The 18,374-nt window shown below is 38.7% G+C and overlaps 1 protein-coding gene across 4 annotated transcripts; it reads right to left on the reverse strand.

Annotated features, from left to right (window-relative positions):
• Positions 1 to 37: 37 nt before the first annotated feature.
• On the reverse strand, positions 38 to 15,315 carry abcf1 (ATP-binding cassette, sub-family F (GCN20), member 1). 4 transcript variants are annotated; one of them, XM_036566217.1, is made up of 27 exons: positions 15,143 to 15,315; positions 14,478 to 14,524; positions 13,252 to 13,329; positions 12,975 to 13,104; positions 12,794 to 12,825; positions 12,460 to 12,600; positions 11,721 to 11,780; positions 11,376 to 11,471; positions 10,592 to 10,651; positions 9,711 to 9,791; positions 9,487 to 9,582; positions 9,279 to 9,401; positions 8,652 to 8,752; positions 8,397 to 8,482; positions 8,135 to 8,274; positions 7,207 to 7,355; positions 6,968 to 7,051; positions 6,164 to 6,288; positions 5,892 to 6,004; positions 5,626 to 5,797; positions 4,065 to 4,139; positions 2,844 to 2,914; positions 2,559 to 2,591; positions 2,303 to 2,471; positions 2,010 to 2,074; positions 1,852 to 1,924; positions 38 to 992 (listed from the first exon to the last, which is right to left on the reverse strand). In XM_036566217.1, exons 1-27 carry the CDS (start codon positions 15,198 to 15,200, stop codon positions 826 to 828), a joined length of 2,625 nt encoding a protein of 874 aa, XP_036422110.1. In that variant the 5' UTR covers positions 15,201 to 15,315; the 3' UTR covers positions 38 to 825. The 4 variants fall into 4 exon arrangements, with proteins under 4 accessions (XP_036422110.1, XP_036422109.1, XP_036422112.1 ...); XM_036566216.1 differs by having other exon boundaries at positions 12,794 to 12,828; XM_036566219.1 differs by lacking the exon at positions 11,721 to 11,780.
• Positions 15,316 to 18,374: the final 3,059 nt, after the last annotated feature.

An 18,374-nucleotide genomic window follows, 5' to 3' on the forward strand; every position in this document is an offset into this window, starting at 1 on the left:
ACTTTGTATCTTCCGAAATAAAGAAACAACAAAGCGCTTACTGCAAAATTCATTTATTTCCTTTTTTCCATATCAGCATTCAGATGCATATTTAATATCCCATTGATGTTAGTTGCATTTTGTTGGCGCTAAATTGTATTTCTACGTACAAGCTTCACCAATACATCTGTACTGCAGGGTATTCCACAGTTTTGAAAAACACAATGGACTGGTTTCTCAGACATGGACTAAGCCTAGTCTTTGATTTAACTGCATTACCAATGGTGGTTTCACCACTGAAATTTCATTTTAGGCTAGGCTTAATCTAGTTCTGGAAAACAGCCCCAATAGTCAGTGGATTGAGGATGTAACAGGGCTGAATTACCCAAAAGCTGAAAATGACCAAAAACCACAATTTTAATGAGCATTTAACATGTCACTTTCTATTGAAGTGTTCAAGCTAAATAGTGCTTTTTTGTGGAATCAATGGTTATAAGACACTGTGACACAGTGTAGCTGAATTCAGCTTGTACACCACTAACTCACTCTCATACAACTGATCTTGAAGTTTTGTTAAAAAGAAAAAAAAATCTGGTGCACCAGAACAAGTTCTGTGGCATTGCATCACATTGCAATAGCACTGGGCTGGTAATAATAGCGCTTGCATTGTTGATTTCAAGGACGTCAGACACAAAGGCTGAAGGACTGGTGTTCTTAGAAGTAAAAAGAATAGCTTTTCTTTAAGTTGGCAAAACTTTATATATGCTGTTTTACATGTATATAAAAAAGCATACTCTCAAATCCTTCAGTAATGAAGTTTGACATTCCTGGAGCCTTATTCTAAGTTCAGTCTTTAGACTTGATAGCCAGCGTTTCTCCAAGGGCCTCCAGCACTTCTCTCTTGTAGTCTTCAAAGTCCCCATCAATCTGGTTTACCGTCTGGTCCTCCACCACCCACAGCTGACACTGTGTCTCAGTGATCAGTCTGGCATCATGGCTCACAATAATCACAGCTATGCCAAAAAAAAGGAAGAAAATAATGACCATGAAGTGTTGTACCTTTCAGCCCCAAACACACTATTATATTTAGTGCAATGTTGGTACGCTGTGTGGTACACTTGTGTGCTTGTTTAGATTGTCAACTCCTAAGCATTATTTTTCTCCAAAGGTTTTGTGGAGATTGTTGTATGCCTAGTAAATGGCTCAAGAATACTTGAGTCTCAGAGTTTACTTTAAAACTTCATAAAAGGTATAGTGTAACTGGATTTCATTTTTTTAGTGTAGATGTTTTTACAATAAGAATCTGCATGTGATTGGCAAAAGTGTTTACTATGTTTAGAGCCATGTTTAGAGCTTTTACCTTCATGAAAGTTTGTGAACAACCACCAAGTAATTGGAATGTCTAGCAATAGTAAGTCAATGTGATTGGAATTTAAGCCTCTGTGGGTGATGTGCAATATATCTGTCAAGCTGTAACAACTGTATCTGAACAAATGATGTGTAGGGCAGTGGGAGTGGGGGGTACACCTATTAACAGTTTTTCAAGTAGGTGATAACAATTCTAACAATATTCTGGCCACAATGAGGCTTCACCACCATTCACAGCTTCAGATTGTAACAACAACTCTCATGTGATGATCATGTGACCTAAGTGAGTTTCATCACATCAGTGTGAATCACCCATAGAGGCTTAAATGGCAAGAGATGTCTTCAAGATTATACTGAAAGTCCTGTTGCCCTGACTTGCGAGACAATTTCATCTTTAGACTACAAGTCAAATATAAGTCAATCCTAGTGGCCTTAATAGAAGCAAGAGAATACGACTGTAGTGTTTCTATATGGTTCACTGTTCACCATAGGAAAAAAACTTACCTCCTTTGTATTCATTGATGGCTTCTGACAGGGCATCAATAGACTCTATGTCCAGGTTATTGGTAGGCTCATCCTATAAGAACAGAACAAATTCAAATTTGCTTCAACTTCAAATTTAAATCTTCAGAGGGACATTTAATACAAATGTTACTACTAACCAATATTAGGACGTCAGGCTGCCGACATGCAAGTTCAGCGAACACCACTCTCGCTTTCTGGCCACCTATTAACAGAACAAAACAGTAGTCGTTAAAAGCAATGGCGGTCAAAACGCTCTCCTAATCCTGCTGCTGGGAATCCACTGTATTTCACAGTTCAACACAATTTTACCAGATCCAGCTCATCAGCATGTTTGTTAAGCCCTTCGTGAGCTGGATCAGCTGTGTTTAACGGCAGTTGTCCCCAGGAGAAGGATTAAGAAACAATGCTCTAGACAGACTTGAGCTCTTACCAGAGAGTTTGGAAATCTGGATAGTGTGTGCATGGCTCTCAAGGCCAAAGCGCCCAAGACACTTCCTGCTGTCCTGGTAGGGCAGGTTGAAGTTCCTCTGCAGGTACTCTGTAGGGGACTCTTCCATGTTCAGCTGATCAGCATACTGCTGGTTGAAGAAGCCTACTTTCTGTACACATACAACAATCAATTAAACTCCAACATAAAAAAAAAAATCACAGTGGATAGAGTATATTAACAAGGTGTTTATGCTTACCAAACGGTGATTCTTTCTCATCTCTCCCTTTGTCTGAAATGTAAAGGACATCGTTTACCGTGTGCAAAGTTGAATCTGAATGACTCTGAATTCATTTAAATAAATTTCTAGTATTTATGTCCTGATTATATGACTGTATTAACATTGTCATTTAATATACACCAGCACCAACACCTGCAGTAATAAAAGATAGTGCTAATATAAGTATGAAGTACATTTCAAAAGTACCACTTCACAGTAAACGAAAGAAAGGAAAGCAGCATAATACACAATACAGGAACTTACAGGATTTAATTTTCCTGTCAGGAGAAGTAGGAGTGTACTCTTTCCAACACCATTTGGTCCAACTATACAGACTGAAACAAGAAATATTTTGATGTTAGTTCTACCCTAAAGGACAGTGATATGACAAAACCAGTATTACAATTCTTAAACGAATAGCCAAACTATGAGTACAATGACTGTTACTCAATAAATTACAATGTGTTGCACTAAATCCAATTAAACAGGGCCAATTACGCTCTCTTTCTAAAGACACACACCATTGCTCGATGTAGTGGCAATATCTATGATATTCTCAAAGCGTCTTGTGATGATTTATCAGAACAATAAAATACGGTCATAATGACCGCCCCCGTTTGCAAAAGTCAGAGATTTGCTCAAATTTGCGCAGTGACTAGCTCCCTCTGTGTGACAAAGTATGAATGGCAAGAATCAGTATTTGCAGGTGCTGCTATTGGTGCCCATGTACACATTCACATAAGATAAACAGTATTACAATGATGAATAACATGTACACTAAACTTGATGAAATACCAAGCACTTTTAATGTGTTAATATGCATTGTTCCTAAAAACTGTTCAAAATATTAAAATGTACTTTCTGAAAGTGTTTACACCTTTAACTAGCATGCGGTTTGGTGATCTGATCAAATTTGGATTTTACTTTGACCGCATAAAAAGCCAGGTGTGCGCATCCCAGGACGCACTGTGGGCAGATTACAATCAGATCTCTCAAACCACATTCAGAGGGTCAGAGACCAATCTTCATCACAATTAATACCCGTGTAAACAGAATGCATTTTTGTTATCTGTATACAATTACGCAAGTGGAAATGCGTCTGTCGAGTGCTGACTAGCAGGTGAGAGAATAAACAATGAAACAAAAAGATGAAAGCTGAAGTTAGCTCTAGACCACATGCCTTCATACAAGCTTGTCGACTCGTATGATAATGGAGAAGAGAGTAAATAAAAGTAAAACGGAAACACGGCGCATGTGTTGATGTGTTTTTACATATAAAAAGTACAGTCAGATCTCTTCTGGTCACACTAGGGACTACTATCTCGCCACACTAGGGACACATTCTAGAGAAAAGTGTAAACGGAATCCAGCCAAAGATTATCCGGACACAAAACATATGCTGATGCAAGTTTAAACATTTACAGCATTTAGCAGACTAACAGTAAACAGGCTCTGAGTTTCTCCAGAACATTTAATGCAACTTACTTCGAGATTCCATGTCAATTCCAAAGTCCACATTTTTGAAGAGAGGTTTCTGACCCTCATAACCAAAGTCCACACCTGAGCAGAGAGAGAGAGAGCGAGAGAGCAAGAGAGACTTAGCTCTGTTTCAGTAAACATCTGATCTACATTTCATAACAAATATGGAAATCTGACTAGTTGATTTTTATGATGTTTCCTCAAACGCCCATAGTGTTGGTAAGGCTACTGTGTGAGGTGAGTGTGGCTTTACAGAGTCAAGAGAAGTTTTAAATAAGGACTTGCTGTGCAATTTTCATTAAAACTTACAGATGAAACCAAAGTTATCTGCACTAAGGAGGTATAGATTATCCCTCATAATCAGATCTGCATCTTTCTGATACAGAACATTTTTCTTAAGAATACATTTTTTGTAGAAGCAGATGTTGTATGCAGTAGAGGTGGAAAAGTGCTAAAAAGGGTTAAAAGAAATGTAGGGATAATGATCATAATTGAGTTAATAATCATCATCATAATAAGTTTGTTTTCCTTTCTCAAATAAAGTGTTGCTCTTTCCCGTAATTAAGAACTTGCTTGCCTGATCCTGGCTGCATTTTGAGTCCTCATCCGAAGTGCTTTCAGTGCTTGTTTTTGTTTGGCTAGAGATCATTTTTATTTAGTTTATACTTGCATGAGGCTAAAAAAGACAAACTCCTCAATGATGCTGAATATTTTTAGCCTGAATTATATTCACTTTTTATGCTGCATTTTGTGCACTCACTCAGGTCTCAACAGGAATTTGGAAAAGCACAGCTCCCCCACATAAGGCGTGCAGCTGTGCACTTCATCATCTGAACTGGAGTTATGCTATCTGCTGCTGAGTAGGTGGACTTCACTTTAACCATTCTACTGCTGGGCTGCATCTTCAGTATAGAAATAAGGACTGATGTGGTGTGACTGAGGTCACGGTGCATGTCAAGGACACTTGTATGATATCATGGTGTTCTAACACATCCTGAGTGAGAGTTGGGTGATGAAAACCTTTTTAAAACAGTATTTCCATGAAGGGAGGAAGAGTTGCTCAAATTAAGTTGTTTTGGTTTGTCTCATGTAGTACATAAAAAAGTCTGTTTAAAAGGAAAAAAATGGTGGTTTATGTGCCAAAGCCTACATTTCTTAACCCTTCTTGGCCTGATATGATAATTCATCTTTGCTCATGAACATTCTGTTCCATTTCAATGTAAACTAGAACTAAACAGAGATTGTTGCTAAGTAATTTACAGCCATCGAGGTCACATTCAGTTAGGCCTCTTGTTTACATCTGAAAATTTGAATATGCAGATTGGGTAAATAACCCAACAGCATATAGACTACTGAAAGAATAAGAAAAGCAGGCTTGCTGTTTTATTTATGTTAAATAGTACACAAATCAACATACTAAAGTTACTTTGATCAAATGAATGAGCAAATCGGGCCTGATGAATTACCAAATCGAGCAATTAATTCAATAATCATGACTATAAGTTACATTTTAAGAAGCATAATGATGTCGATGGGAGACGTGTTACGGGAGGCATGTGTTACTCACTGTGCAGGCCGAGAATGGGTGGAGATAGGGGTGGTGGATCAGGGAAGGTGAATTTCACTGTGTATTCTTTAGGTCTCTTCAAAAGCTCTTGGGCCTCATGACTGTCCTCATCCTGTCCCTTCTTCCTGCCCTTCTGCTGCTTTCTTGTCAGGGCCTCCTTTGTTTGTTTCTCCTAAAAAGAGATGTAGGAACGAAGTGAGGAGCTATTACAGACACAACACAGAGTAAATACTGTGTGTTAAAAAAAATACATTCTAAGAACTCACAGCTTGTTTTGTGGACTTTCCTCCAGCCTTTAGGTCCTTGAGCTTTTTCTCTTGTTTCTCATACTGTTTCAGAAGCTCCTTCTGTTTCTGCACATACATCTTCTTAAACGCCACTAGGAAACAAGGCAAAAAAATGAGCAATTTAGTCACAATGCAAGGCGTTTTCAACTACACCCTGATCATACAAGGGCATGTCCATATGGATCTATTAAGGAACTGTACATGTCCAATAATTAGGGACACTGGCATAATTTCAGTTTAGCTGTACTCACAGTAGTTGCCCCTGTAATAGTAGAGTTTCTGGTTGTCCAAGTGAATAATATCTGTACAAACATCATCCAAGAAACTCTGGTCGTGGGACACAATCAGAAGGGTCTTCTTCCAACTTTGCAGGTAGCTTTGGGGAAGAAAGAAAAATAAATAAATAAATAAATAAATAAATAAACAAACAGTTAACAAGATGTGAACTACTTGACCAGCAACAATCAAGATTAGATAGAAGGGACTACATGCATTAGATCATATCTGCAGACTGTAGGTCCTTAATATTTAATGGCCCACTTCCTAAATTTTTCCATCTATTCTACTTTTGTTCCCTCTGAAGTCCACTTATTATAACCACATGTGTGTAGATTTATGTACCAGAAACGGTCATAATTAACTTTTTATCCCACTGAATAAAACAGGTTGCTTTTGTTACCACACCTTTAAAACTGATACATGTAAATGACCTCTGTTCCGATCGGCTACACTGTATTATCATTCATCCAAACAGCAGTCTGCCCTGAAACACTCCTTATAACTTGTGCATGAATGAGCACAGTTAAGCCGCTGTAGGCTGAAATGGGAAGATATGTCAATGTGTTTGTGTAACATCACAAAAATGAAGAAATTAATTTTTTGCAGCTTACTTTACGTACATAGACTAAATGAACTAGGCAGGGAAGCAACATGAAACTCTCTTAATTTAAAAAAGAAGGGGAAATTCAGTGTTGCATCACCATGTAACCCCTAACCGCTGAGTCCCTAAATGTCCCATGAAGTAACACCTCAGGCAGTCTGCCCTCTAATCTTACTTGTTAAGCCAGATGACAGCATTAAGGTCCAAGTGGTTCGTTGGCTCGTCCAACATCAACAGAGTGGGTTCCATGAAGAGAGCTCTATATCGGACAGAAACACATTATACTGCAATGGGAATGTGCAATATACCCTCAGTGAAAAAACATTATTTATAGTTTCTTTTATTTCTGGTTTATACTAGGATGAATCCGAGCATTTTCGTAGATTACTGTTGATGGTGGTCATCTTTGCTGACCTGGCTAGTGACACTCTCATTCTCCAACCACCAGAAAACTTCTTGGTGGGTCTGTTCTGCATCTCAGGTGTAAAGGACAAACCAGCCAGGATCCTGCGAGCCTTGGCCTCTGCTGCCGCTGCTCCGATCGCCCTCAACTCTTCATATACCTGTCAGAAATGACCACATTTGTACAGTTATCTTCTCATTCTGCAATTTAAACCACAACTGACAAATCTTTGATAAAGTGTTGCAACTTAAGTAGGGGCACAAACTAACATGGGGTAAAATGTAACATGGATATTTTATGTAGTTCAACATACTCAAGCAGAACCCTCTTTAATCATCTTATATTCCTATAGCAACATCATCTGTGATTTAGACAGTAATTTGATTTCTTCACCCTGAAGATTCTGAAGACATTAAGACCATAAACGCAATTTGTTCATCATAAGTGTTTCTGATAACTGAGTTGTGTGTATAGGTCACAGAGTTTACGTTATTGTATTCACTCCCTTGGTGGGTGTAACACAGCACCATTCTGAAGTATGTAAATAACTCACAGTGAGAGCTAGCCAGGCTAAAGTACAGTCTCCACATGGCAGGGTTAATTTTAACACGGTGCTACAACCAAGCCTCCCAAAGTAAACAAAGAGAGAAGTCCATATCTGCCCATATAAATTCAAAACAGTACTATTATTGGGCGTTTATATGCACAAATTAATCCAAAAAGTACTAATTTACTAAATTAATTTGCCAGGTTTGACACTGCCTCTATTCACCAACCATACATATCAGAGTAGTTTGCGTATTTTACATTTAATATAATTTTTCTGTATTTATGCTCACCAAAAGAAATAAAATCCTGTACTTCGTGCATAAAATGATCAGAATCATTTTACGCAACGACACACACACGCACGCACTTTGAAGCTAAAAGAATCCTGACCTTCTCTAGTCTTTCTGAGACGCCGTCTTCACCCTTATCCAGCCGACTCTGCAGCTGCTTCTCCTCCTCCAGCAGCTTCAGCCGCCTTGTGTCAGCCTTCAGCACAGCCTGCACGGCTGGAGTGTCATCAGCGATCACCTCTGAAGAGGGAAACAGCTTCGTAGTGCATCAGCCAAACAACACAGAAGGTCAAAGACAGCGCAAGGGAAAGAGAGAAAGAAGGGCAAGGACTAAGCTGTCTGGGGAATGAAAACATACATACCTTGTTCACAGAGCAGCACATCAATATTGGGAGGAATGCTGAGGGCTCTGTTGGAAATGTGCTTCAGTAAAGTGGTTTTTCCTTTCCTAGATAGAGGGAAAGTGGTAGACATTAAGACGGTGTGAGAACTGTCAGGAAAGGTGGCATTCGTTTGAAACTGCCTTGGTTTTCGGCACTTGCCGCAGCCTTTAACATTTAAATGAAACGCTATTACGACACAAGAGTTAACAAGAAAACGTCCAAGGATCTGCTTACCCGTTTGGTCCAACCAGACCATACCGTCGTCCAGCCACTATCAGAAGATCAGCATTGACAAACAGCTCCTTCCCGTGAGCTGAGATGCTGAATCTCTCCAGCTATGACACAATATAACAATAACACAGAGTTGAACTACCTCTCAGGAATCTGCCAGTAACATACAAAATTACTCAAAAAGGGCCTTGACCATGAAAAACAGCACAATTGTTGTTGTTTTCGTGATGTCACAAAAACCAACACATTTATCTATATGCACCTCTTTAGCCTACTGCAGTTTGGCTCCGGCCATGCATGCTAAAGTTACAAGGCGTGTTTCAACCCAGACTACTTTTAAAACGAGGCACAATACAGAGCAGCCAATCAGAACAGAACCAATTTGTTTAAATGTGTAGCAGTATAAGGAAACAGTAACAAAACAGTCTGTTTAATTCAAAGGTGGAAAAAAGTGGGAAAATAATTACATAAAAATGAATGACAGTTTAAAAGAATGACTCAATAACATACAAGAAAAATGTAGGATATGGGCCCTTTGAAGAGTAATTTAACATAAACAACATTACAGTAAGTCACTCCTGGAACAGTCCATTGACACTCGAATCAAAGTGGGCTTTCTAGCGAACTGACCTTAATATCTGAAGCATTCTCCAGCATGGCTTGCCTTGAAGACATCTCGGCCTGAGAGACCGAGAAGTCTCCCTCTGAGGCATTTTGAGCTCGAACGCTGGCCACCTGACGCTCATACTCCATCTGTGAAACCAAACATTTGTATTTACTTTGCTTTCAGGCTCGTGTAGACATTGTATAATATTCCATCCATTCTGAGAATATATACCATCTTCTTCTTCTTTTTCTTCTCCTTTTTACTCAGGTTGGCAAACGGGTCATCCTTTTCTTTGCTCTGTTCTGCAGCAATAGCATCCTCTGCACTCTGCAGGAGGGAAAAAAAATAAGAGATGGTGTTATAAAACACAGCTACAAATAATAACTAAATGGTGCAAAACTGCAGATAGTAACAAACAGTAAACAGTGTAAGTATTAAGTACACAGTGTGCTTACCATCATTGTGTCATTTTCATCACTCTTCTCCTCCTCCTCCTCCTCTTCATCATCACTAGGTGGACGAGCAGGTTTGCCTTTCTGAAAGTGAATAAAAGATGCAATACAGTTACTGTGACTGTGGTTCCAGATTAACATATACATTATGGACTGGTCTCACAACACATGGATTAAGCCTAGTCTTGGACCAAATTGCTGTGTCAACTGTGAATCACCACTAAAAGTTTTTTTAGTCTAGGTTTAGGCTTTATCTTCATCTGGGAAACTAGCTATATATATATATATAAAATTCTGTAGATGCCACTTCTAATGAGTAAATTTAGCTACTTTATGCTCATTTCTGACACAGGCGTTCCATTGCACACATACAGCCTGTATAATCTCCATAGAAAAGCACTGTTGAATAGAATGGTACATTTTGAAGCAGCCTCATATGAGCCTCAGGTCACCATGCCCAGTGCCAAGTGTCAGCTAGAGGTTTATAAAGTCCCCCAGCTCTGGGCTGTGGAGCAAGTTATGGAGTTATGGAGCTCCACCCAATACTTTTGGGAAGAGTTGGAGTGGCGTTTTGATCCAAAACAAATAATACAACATTACTACCTGACCTCACTAATACTCTTATGGATGAATGCAATCAAACCCTCACAGCAGTGTTCCAACATCTAGTGTAAAGCCTTCCCAGAAGACTAGAGGCTGTTACTGCAGTAAAGGGGCACAAACTCACTATTAATTTCTTTGATATCAACTGGAAATAATGATGAATGAGCAGGTGTCTACAATCTTTTGTACATAGCGTATGAGTTATAACAAAACAAGCATGAACTTTAAATAGTCTTAAATAGTAGAATGTAGGCATTATAGGGTAAAAACACTCCACTGACCTTTGGTTGTTCTTTCTTGCTCGTCTTCTGAGGCTTTTCCTCTTTCTCCTCATCCTCGTCCTGCAGACATTCAATCATTGGTCATGCTTTACTTGTTCTGTAATTTTCTCCACTATTCATATAGTATATTAAAATATTAAAACGGAACAAATTGGTGAGGGGTGAGATGAAAAACAGCAAAATACATATTTTTTTAATGGTCATTTAAATAAGATCAATATGGCCTCTGAGAAGGTGCCAACGTCTCTGTAAAAAAGCCAGACGATCCTAATTCTAATGAAAATGAGGAACAGTGTTTTCGGTTTTTCCCCCAAGCTTACACTGAATTTCGGTTTTGGCCAAGAACGTTCATTTCAGCACATGTTCAGTCCAATTCAGTGTCATGAGAGATCTCACGTGGTCAGTCACCCATCTTTCCAAAATGGGCCGCTTACAACCTGTATATTTTTCCCCATACATATATACTGCAGCAGTTTGCACCCTGACAAGTTTGTATAGAAAGATGGGGCACAAATTCTTTAAAAACTGGGAATGGGGCATCATGGGGTCTAAATATATCTGCCCTAAGGGGTTAAAGCCATTTAAATGACACCATTATCCAAACATAATTATTAATACAGTGTGTCGTGTTCAGTGACAACAATGTGAAACTGAGGGTAGAAGGTATAGAAGGTACCAACAGCCCTCTGCAATGCTTTGTACAAATGCATGACTACTAACTTGAGGTTCCAGCACACAACCTCTTTATTAATTTAGAAGAACTAATACTCCACCACCGTCTCACCTTGGGTGCTTTGCTGCCTGCTTTCTTGTTCTTTTTCACCTCCTTCTTTTCATCATCATCTTTTTTTTCCTCTTCCTCTTCATCCTCAGAGGCCTCCTGTTCAGAATACAGAAAATTAGGAAAAGGCCCACTGCTCAGCCTCTTATATAGATCTTCTTTGATGAGCCTTTTGTCAGAATACAGAGTGACTCTAGGAACAAGGTCGAATTAAAAAGAAGACAGAGGACAAGGAAAAGAAAAAGGGGGTTATGGGGGTAAACAGGGAGATGTGTGACAACATGGATGGGGGATAGCAGGGGGACAGGTCAGAACAATCAAGTGTAGGAGGCATTCCCATGTACCCACCTTAGGTTTCTTAGTTTTAGCCTTATCTTTTTTCTTTCCTTTGGAAACTTTCTCAACCTCCTGAATCACATACATACACGTACAGACAGATGTAAACATATTTAGTGTTTCTGTTTATGAGAGCATTTGTAACTGGATATAGTTCAAAGGTTTCGTTGTTTTCACCATCAGAAACACTAGTTGGTCTTCTAGCGGGTTGTTATTGTTCCTTTTCTTTATTAATGTTTAATATTAATTTCAATATCAGAAGGACAAATCTCAGAACTCAAAATAAATCTTTAGACAAACTTTCAGTACAAACCAATAACAATGTCTTACTTTGTATGAAATTCATCTATGGTTTGAAAGTCGCAGGGAATGCTATAAATGGGGAGGAGAAATTAAAAGCTTGAGAGACATATTGATGGGAAATACAGTGGGAAGGGGTAGGCTATAGGATTTACAAGAAATGAAGGTGCTGGAAATAGCCATACAAAGAAACTAAAAGGGGAATAAGATTTTTTTTAAAAGTGCGCTGTGATGCAACAACAACTTCAGCCATCATTTAACACTACAGAGTATTCATTTCCTCCCATCTCTCCATCTCCAGAGATCTTAGCAAGCATAGAACTATGGGCTAGTCTCAGTGCAGGTCACAGTGTTTTCCTGACTGGGGGGTTTATCATTACTCATCAAGTGTTAACAAGAAATACATACCTGAATTGCCTTGAAACATTGTTCCAGAGCATCAGCCACTCACCTTAGAGTTTTTTTTATTCTTAGGTTTATCATCATCATCGTCGTCGTCGTCGTCGTCGTCGTCATCACCACCTTCTGCATCATCCTCCTCCTCGTCTTCATCACTCTGACCCTGGCTAAGAGCAGCAAAAATGTTGCCACCCTAAGAGCAGAAAAAAAATCAGTACAGACCTCAAAAGAGCTAAAACCTCACCGCTCATGAAATGTAACTCTCTTTTTATGTTTCAGTGATGTATATCTTGGTTCAGACTGGCCTAACAATGCAGGACTTGATGTCCTGCCTTGATGATGCACCAATTCAGAAGTCAGAGAAAGTGTGAAGGGGAAAAAATTACCTTGTTTCTCTTCCCGGTCTTGACAGGAGCTACTACTGTAAAGCAAAGGGTACAGCTCATTAGTACTTACATACTAGTTAACACATTGTTTCTAAAATGTTAAAAAAATGCTTTGCACATCAGTGATGCTCATCATCCAAAGAGCAAAAAGTGAAAGAAGCTCTTGGTTTCCTGACATTACCTTTTTCCTCCTCCTCTTCCTCATCGCTGGGCTGGACAGACAGCTTCTTCAGTCGCTGCATGACCTCTTCATCATCCTCATCCCCATCTCCACCTCGCCCTTTCCGTCTGTCTTTCTTTTTCTTTTGAGGCTAATACATAACACAGATGTGCACACACTGAGAAACTCTTACAGAACCACACAAAGGTTAGGCATGATTTGAACTAAATTACAGTATCAGCAACATCAAACTCCCCATGTTTAAAAAGCACAATCTAATTAAGTAATGTGACTGTACCTGCTTTGCTTGAGTCTCTTTCACTGCAGGCTCCTCCATCTTCTCTTGTTTACTGTCAGCAGCCAGCTCATCAAAAAACTATGGATAGGAAAAGTCACAAGGTGGGTAATAACTAATTACATTTACTCAGTTACATATACTGCTTAGTAACTGATCACAATCCTGATGTTTGAGGTTCATCATTTTGTTTTAGATCAAACTGAGAAGAACTAACTTCAGTTCCATAAGGTCAGTATTTAAGTATTTTGAGCTGCTTCTTTTGTTTTTCTACTCAAGTTGTTTGTTTTTGGCAAGGCACCTTTATTTTTACCTCAGTTATTTTCACAGAGATAACAATACTTTACATCAGTATGGGTTAGGTCAGGGCTGCCCAAAGAGTGGTCCGTGGGCCAAAGCTGGACCATGAGGACATCCGATTTTCTGACGTCAAAAATACACCCTAACCTCACATCCTCACCCAATCAGGAGGCAAATATATTTGCATATTACAGACACATACAGACTTAAACAACTGTTTTCATTTTAAACTTATAATTTGGAGTTTTGTAATGCAATGTTATAAAAAACACAATTTGAAACCTACTGGCCTTGCTTATTTGTATACATAGTTTTGTCTTTTTGGCCCTTGGCCCACCACAAACATTGCACTTTGGCCCCCCAAGACAAAAGGTTTGGGCACTCCTGATTTCAGCTAATCAACACATCTCTGGGACTGGCAAAACACAATACGTGTCACTGTTAGAGTAAAGAATAAAGGAGTACACACTATAGAATTTTAAAATAAAGGAGTTTAGAATAAATGGATACAGAATAAAGAAATATAAAATAAATGAGTATAGAATAAAGGAGTATAGAATGAAGAAGTTTAGAATAAAAGAGTATAGAATAAAGAAGTATAGAATAAAGGAGTATAGAATAAAGGAGTATAGGATAAATGAGTATAGAATAAAGGAGTATAGAATAAAGGAGTATAGGATAAAGGAGCATAGAATAAAGGAGTATAGAATAAAGGAGTATGGAATAAAGGAGTATAGAATAAAGGAGTATAGGATAAATGAGCATAGAATAAAGGAGTATAGAATAAAGGAGTATAGATGTCATTCATACAATGGCAACCATTATACTTCTGCCAACAGGTCAGATCATCAGCCCACTCTGTCTGAATCTACAATATTTCACATCTCATCCAGCCAAAGCCCCGGGGGGTGTCGTGGCTTTCAACTTACGCTCTTCTTTCCCTTCTTATCCTTCTTTCCTTTCTTGACAGGTTTGTCTGAAAGATATTAAAACAACATAGTGAATTTACCACTGTTCATCTTTCACACCAACGGTGCTGACAAACACCAAGCTGACGAGGCACATTGGGACAAAGCCCTGGCAGGAGAGAGATGAGCATGTGGAGAGACAATAAGACAATAAAGAGCAACATCCGTTTAAACTGTGATAAAAAGGGGGGTCAATTTGGCGAAATGGTGAACTGTTGAACTCCTGGATGATCACAAGCTCTGCGAGGCTGAGGCTGGCTTGCTATTCGCCAGCTTCTTGTTCGAATTGTGTCGTTCCACCTTAAATGGAGCCGCCAGAATGTAACAGCTGCACCATTTAAGGTGGAACTGGAAAATTGGAACAAGAGGCTGGCAAATCAGACGCTGACTTCAGCTCTGTAGATAAAGGCCAGTTCAGGTTCACAACACAGGACACCGTCTGCATACTGTGTTCATTTAAGAAGCTCTACAGATGTGAAACAAACGAAAATGTGCACTAATGTGCACCAATGTGACCCGACCAGCTGACAGTTCACCGTTAGCGCCACTGTTACTGACGCTCAGATGATTCGGCTAAGCTACCGCTAATCTCACATCTTTAAACCCCTCGACCAGCTACAGGTTACCTGTCTGGGGCTCATCATCACCCTCCCACTCCGCCACATCCTTAGATTTCTTTGGCATCTTCTCTCCCGCTGTAAATTCCCGCTAATGTAGACGGTGAATTATCTAGATGCGCAGTTGAAGCAGACAAACATGCGGCCTCAGCTACGCTGCAATAAAGCACCATAGAGTTTAAAATGCCGGTCGTCTGGGAAGCCACAGCGCCGCCCCTCCACACTATAGGCCAGTTTTAGGTACTGCAGCCTCTCCTCCAGATCTCTTGAGCAGAACCCAAAATGAACCGCGCACCAGACCCCCAAATATACAGGGTGTCCCAAAAAACTGACATCATTTGAGATGTGAATATCTGAGTAACTACATGTCCTAGGTAAACGAAATTAAATAGGCTTCATGTTGAACAATACAAGCTTTATTTATATTTATTTATAACCAATTTTACAAAGCTTCACAAATGTAATATCTTCCGATACTGGTGGTATCCAGATCCCTTTGCCCCGCACAGACAGCCTTATTCTTTAAATTCTTTGTGCCATGTCCAAATCTGCTTTCCAGTTGGTGCATTTTTATTGAATTTTCTCAAAAATGCACGCTGCTTTGACTGTGTTCGAGCATATTCTAACACACAAAATGCCTTTTCATTTCTAGTGAACACCATGCTTCAACCTGAAAAAAAAAACATTAAAAATTAAACTTGGTTCGTTTTTACACATTTGGGAGAATTGGCTATGTTATTAGACTATGAAATGATGTCAATTTTTTTGGGACACCCTGTATTACCTGGGGCCGTTTAAATTATCTAAAGTATTGCTGAATAAAATTCTTTAACTGTTTTAGAAATGTAAGCATAAAGTGCAGCCTGCTTCCTGTTTCTGAATCGCAATTGATCGATCAGTCAGTCAGTCAATCAATTAGAACAATCAGAACAATTATCTGCCTCTGTATTGATTTAGTTGTATTGATTATGTAACCACATTATTACATAAATTTCCTTAACTTTGTCAGTAATGTAAGCTAAAAACACCTCTGTTTCCTGTCATTGAAACTGCAATCCTTTGCCTTTCTTCTTCATGACAGGCTTGTAAACCGAAGCCCTACACAGTCTGTATATCATATCATTACTGTTGGACAAAAACCTTGTATCTTCAAAAAACTTTAAAGGAGAAGGAAAACATTCTTAACTTTCAACCTTTCAAAGTCCATGCAACAATTTTATTCTAAGTAAGTTTACATTTCTGTTGGTGTATTTGTCATGAAATTTTGACACAGTGTAAAAAAATTTTAAAAATTAAAAGCAAAAATGGGGAAACAAGGTTTTGCTCAGACAGTGATGATATTAATGTAGCTGAATGCAGTCTTGTTGGTTTGCCCTGCTTAAACTGTCAGTAATATTGGAGACAAAGATTGGATACACAGCAAACTGTGGAGGCTGGTGATGGAAGGAAAGCTCTCAGAGGGCGTCAGCAGACACAATTACTGAAATAACCTACGAAGAGGGAGTGGCTGGAGACAAGCGTGCAGACATTAGTGTAGCCACTGGTTTTCCCACCTTTTATTTCTTTTGTTTTCTTTCCTCTGGTTTTTGGTATTTTCATAATACAGTAATGATCTAAGGCTGTACTTATTTAAACTGGAACCAGTTTTGAGACAAGTCTATTTTATGGGCTTTCTTTTCCCTTCTAAATTTCCTTTTATCTCAAGTTGAGGGTTTGGTATCCAATATTTATTATTATAGTATTCTTGCTATTGGTTATTTTGTATTGTAAATGAGAGGAATGTGAAATATTCTGGGGTCATTAAGGTTTACATTTTAACTAAGCGAGCACAGTAAAATGTCCTCTTGAATGTGAAGCTCTCTATAGACATTTGGAATCTATTTTTTGTGTAATTAAATGTATTTTTAAATTCTTTTATATTAGCAAGTACCAAATATCTCCTTATTAGGGCTTAGAACATTTTTTTATTTCTTTGGTTCTTGTAGTTTGAACTGTGGTGGCTGCAGATAGGCAGCTCAGCTAACTCTGTCTAGTTTCTTGTGTGATTTGGGTGTGGACCATAACTTATTCTGAAGCTTGAAATTTGGAGTGTATGTATACATAAATACATTTGGGGTGTGTAGATTCGAATTTAGGGGTGTATTGAGTGCTGTGATTTTCTTGTACTGGGCAGTGTGCTGTTGCACCTAACCATGGCACACCACAGGTATTTTTAGCCCTTACTGTATTTTCATAGCCATAGTAGGAGGCAGGAATGTTAAAGTTAAAGTATATCTTCTATTTTAAAAGGGGGCTATATGTGTTTATATATATATGACCTTTCTTTAATAAACTGTATGGTATTAAGCCATCAATTATGTCATCCATGTATGTTTGTTTAAGTGAACCTGTGCTGGGGAAAAGTGCTGCTAAATAGGGTTCTCCCACCCTTCATAATTAGGGAGTGGCATAGTCTGTATTATAGTTGGTAGTAGAGGCCACATTAACAACCACAGAAACAGTTGTAATCAACAGTCAACCAGGTGCCTGTGTTTAATCTTCTTCTTGTTCTACTTGTACAATAATTCCAGTGTGGCCGAGAGGAGGATAAGAACCCCTGTAGTCTTATTTTCTTTCAGTGTTTCTTCCTGAAGCTCTTTGGGCATTTTGGTTGCCCACGGCTTGTTTATTAGGGGTCTGCATTTCTGTAAAGCTGCTTGGGCACAGTGCCTGTGGTAAAAAGCACTAAAATTGAATTAAACTGCACTGAACATTTGCCATCTGATCCCCATAAACCAAGCCTGCATGTTATCAGATTTTATTTTTTTATCATTTCTACATGACTACTTTCCAGCCTCTGTTTACCCCTTAGAATTATACAGGCTGTTTTTGTTACTGTGCTTTGAAGGCTGATATATGTGGATGAGCTTTGTTCTGATTGGCTGCCTGTATTGTGCCTCATTTAAATGTACTGATGCACTCCTTATAACTTCAGCATGAATAGGTGTGGCTAAACTACTGTATGCAGAATAGTCGGATGTATGTAAATGTGTTTTTATGGCATTACAAAAAAACTGAATTCAAACTTGTCGAATTCAAATTTGTCAAAATCAAACACGTCTACCTCCTATTAACATGATTGCGCTGTGTTTTGGAGCAAATTTTCTTCTTCCAAGTAAATATTTGAGCTGTGATACTTTGTGCTTCATTTCTAACATGTTTACTGATAAAATAAAATTTCAATTCAACAACTAAAAGATGT

The sequence above is a fragment of the Colossoma macropomum genome, unplaced genomic scaffold, assembly GCF_904425465.1.
Source record: "Colossoma macropomum unplaced genomic scaffold, Colossoma_macropomum, whole genome shotgun sequence".
In the NCBI taxonomy this organism is placed as follows: domain Eukaryota; kingdom Metazoa; phylum Chordata; class Actinopteri; order Characiformes; family Serrasalmidae; genus Colossoma; species Colossoma macropomum.

Coding starts and splice junctions, on each gene's coding strand:
- abcf1 (XM_036566216.1), bottom strand. CDS start 15,200: ATGCCAAAGAAATCTAAGGATGTGGCGGAGTGGGAGGGTGATGATGAG. Junction 8,753..9,278: donor AGAATGCTTCAGATATTAAG/GTCAGTTCGCTA, acceptor ATTGTGTCATAG/CTGGAGAGATTCAGCATCTC. Junction 2,592..2,843: donor TGACAGGAAAATTAAATCCT/GTAAGTTCCTGT, acceptor TTTACATTTCAG/ACAAAGGGAGAGATGAGAAA.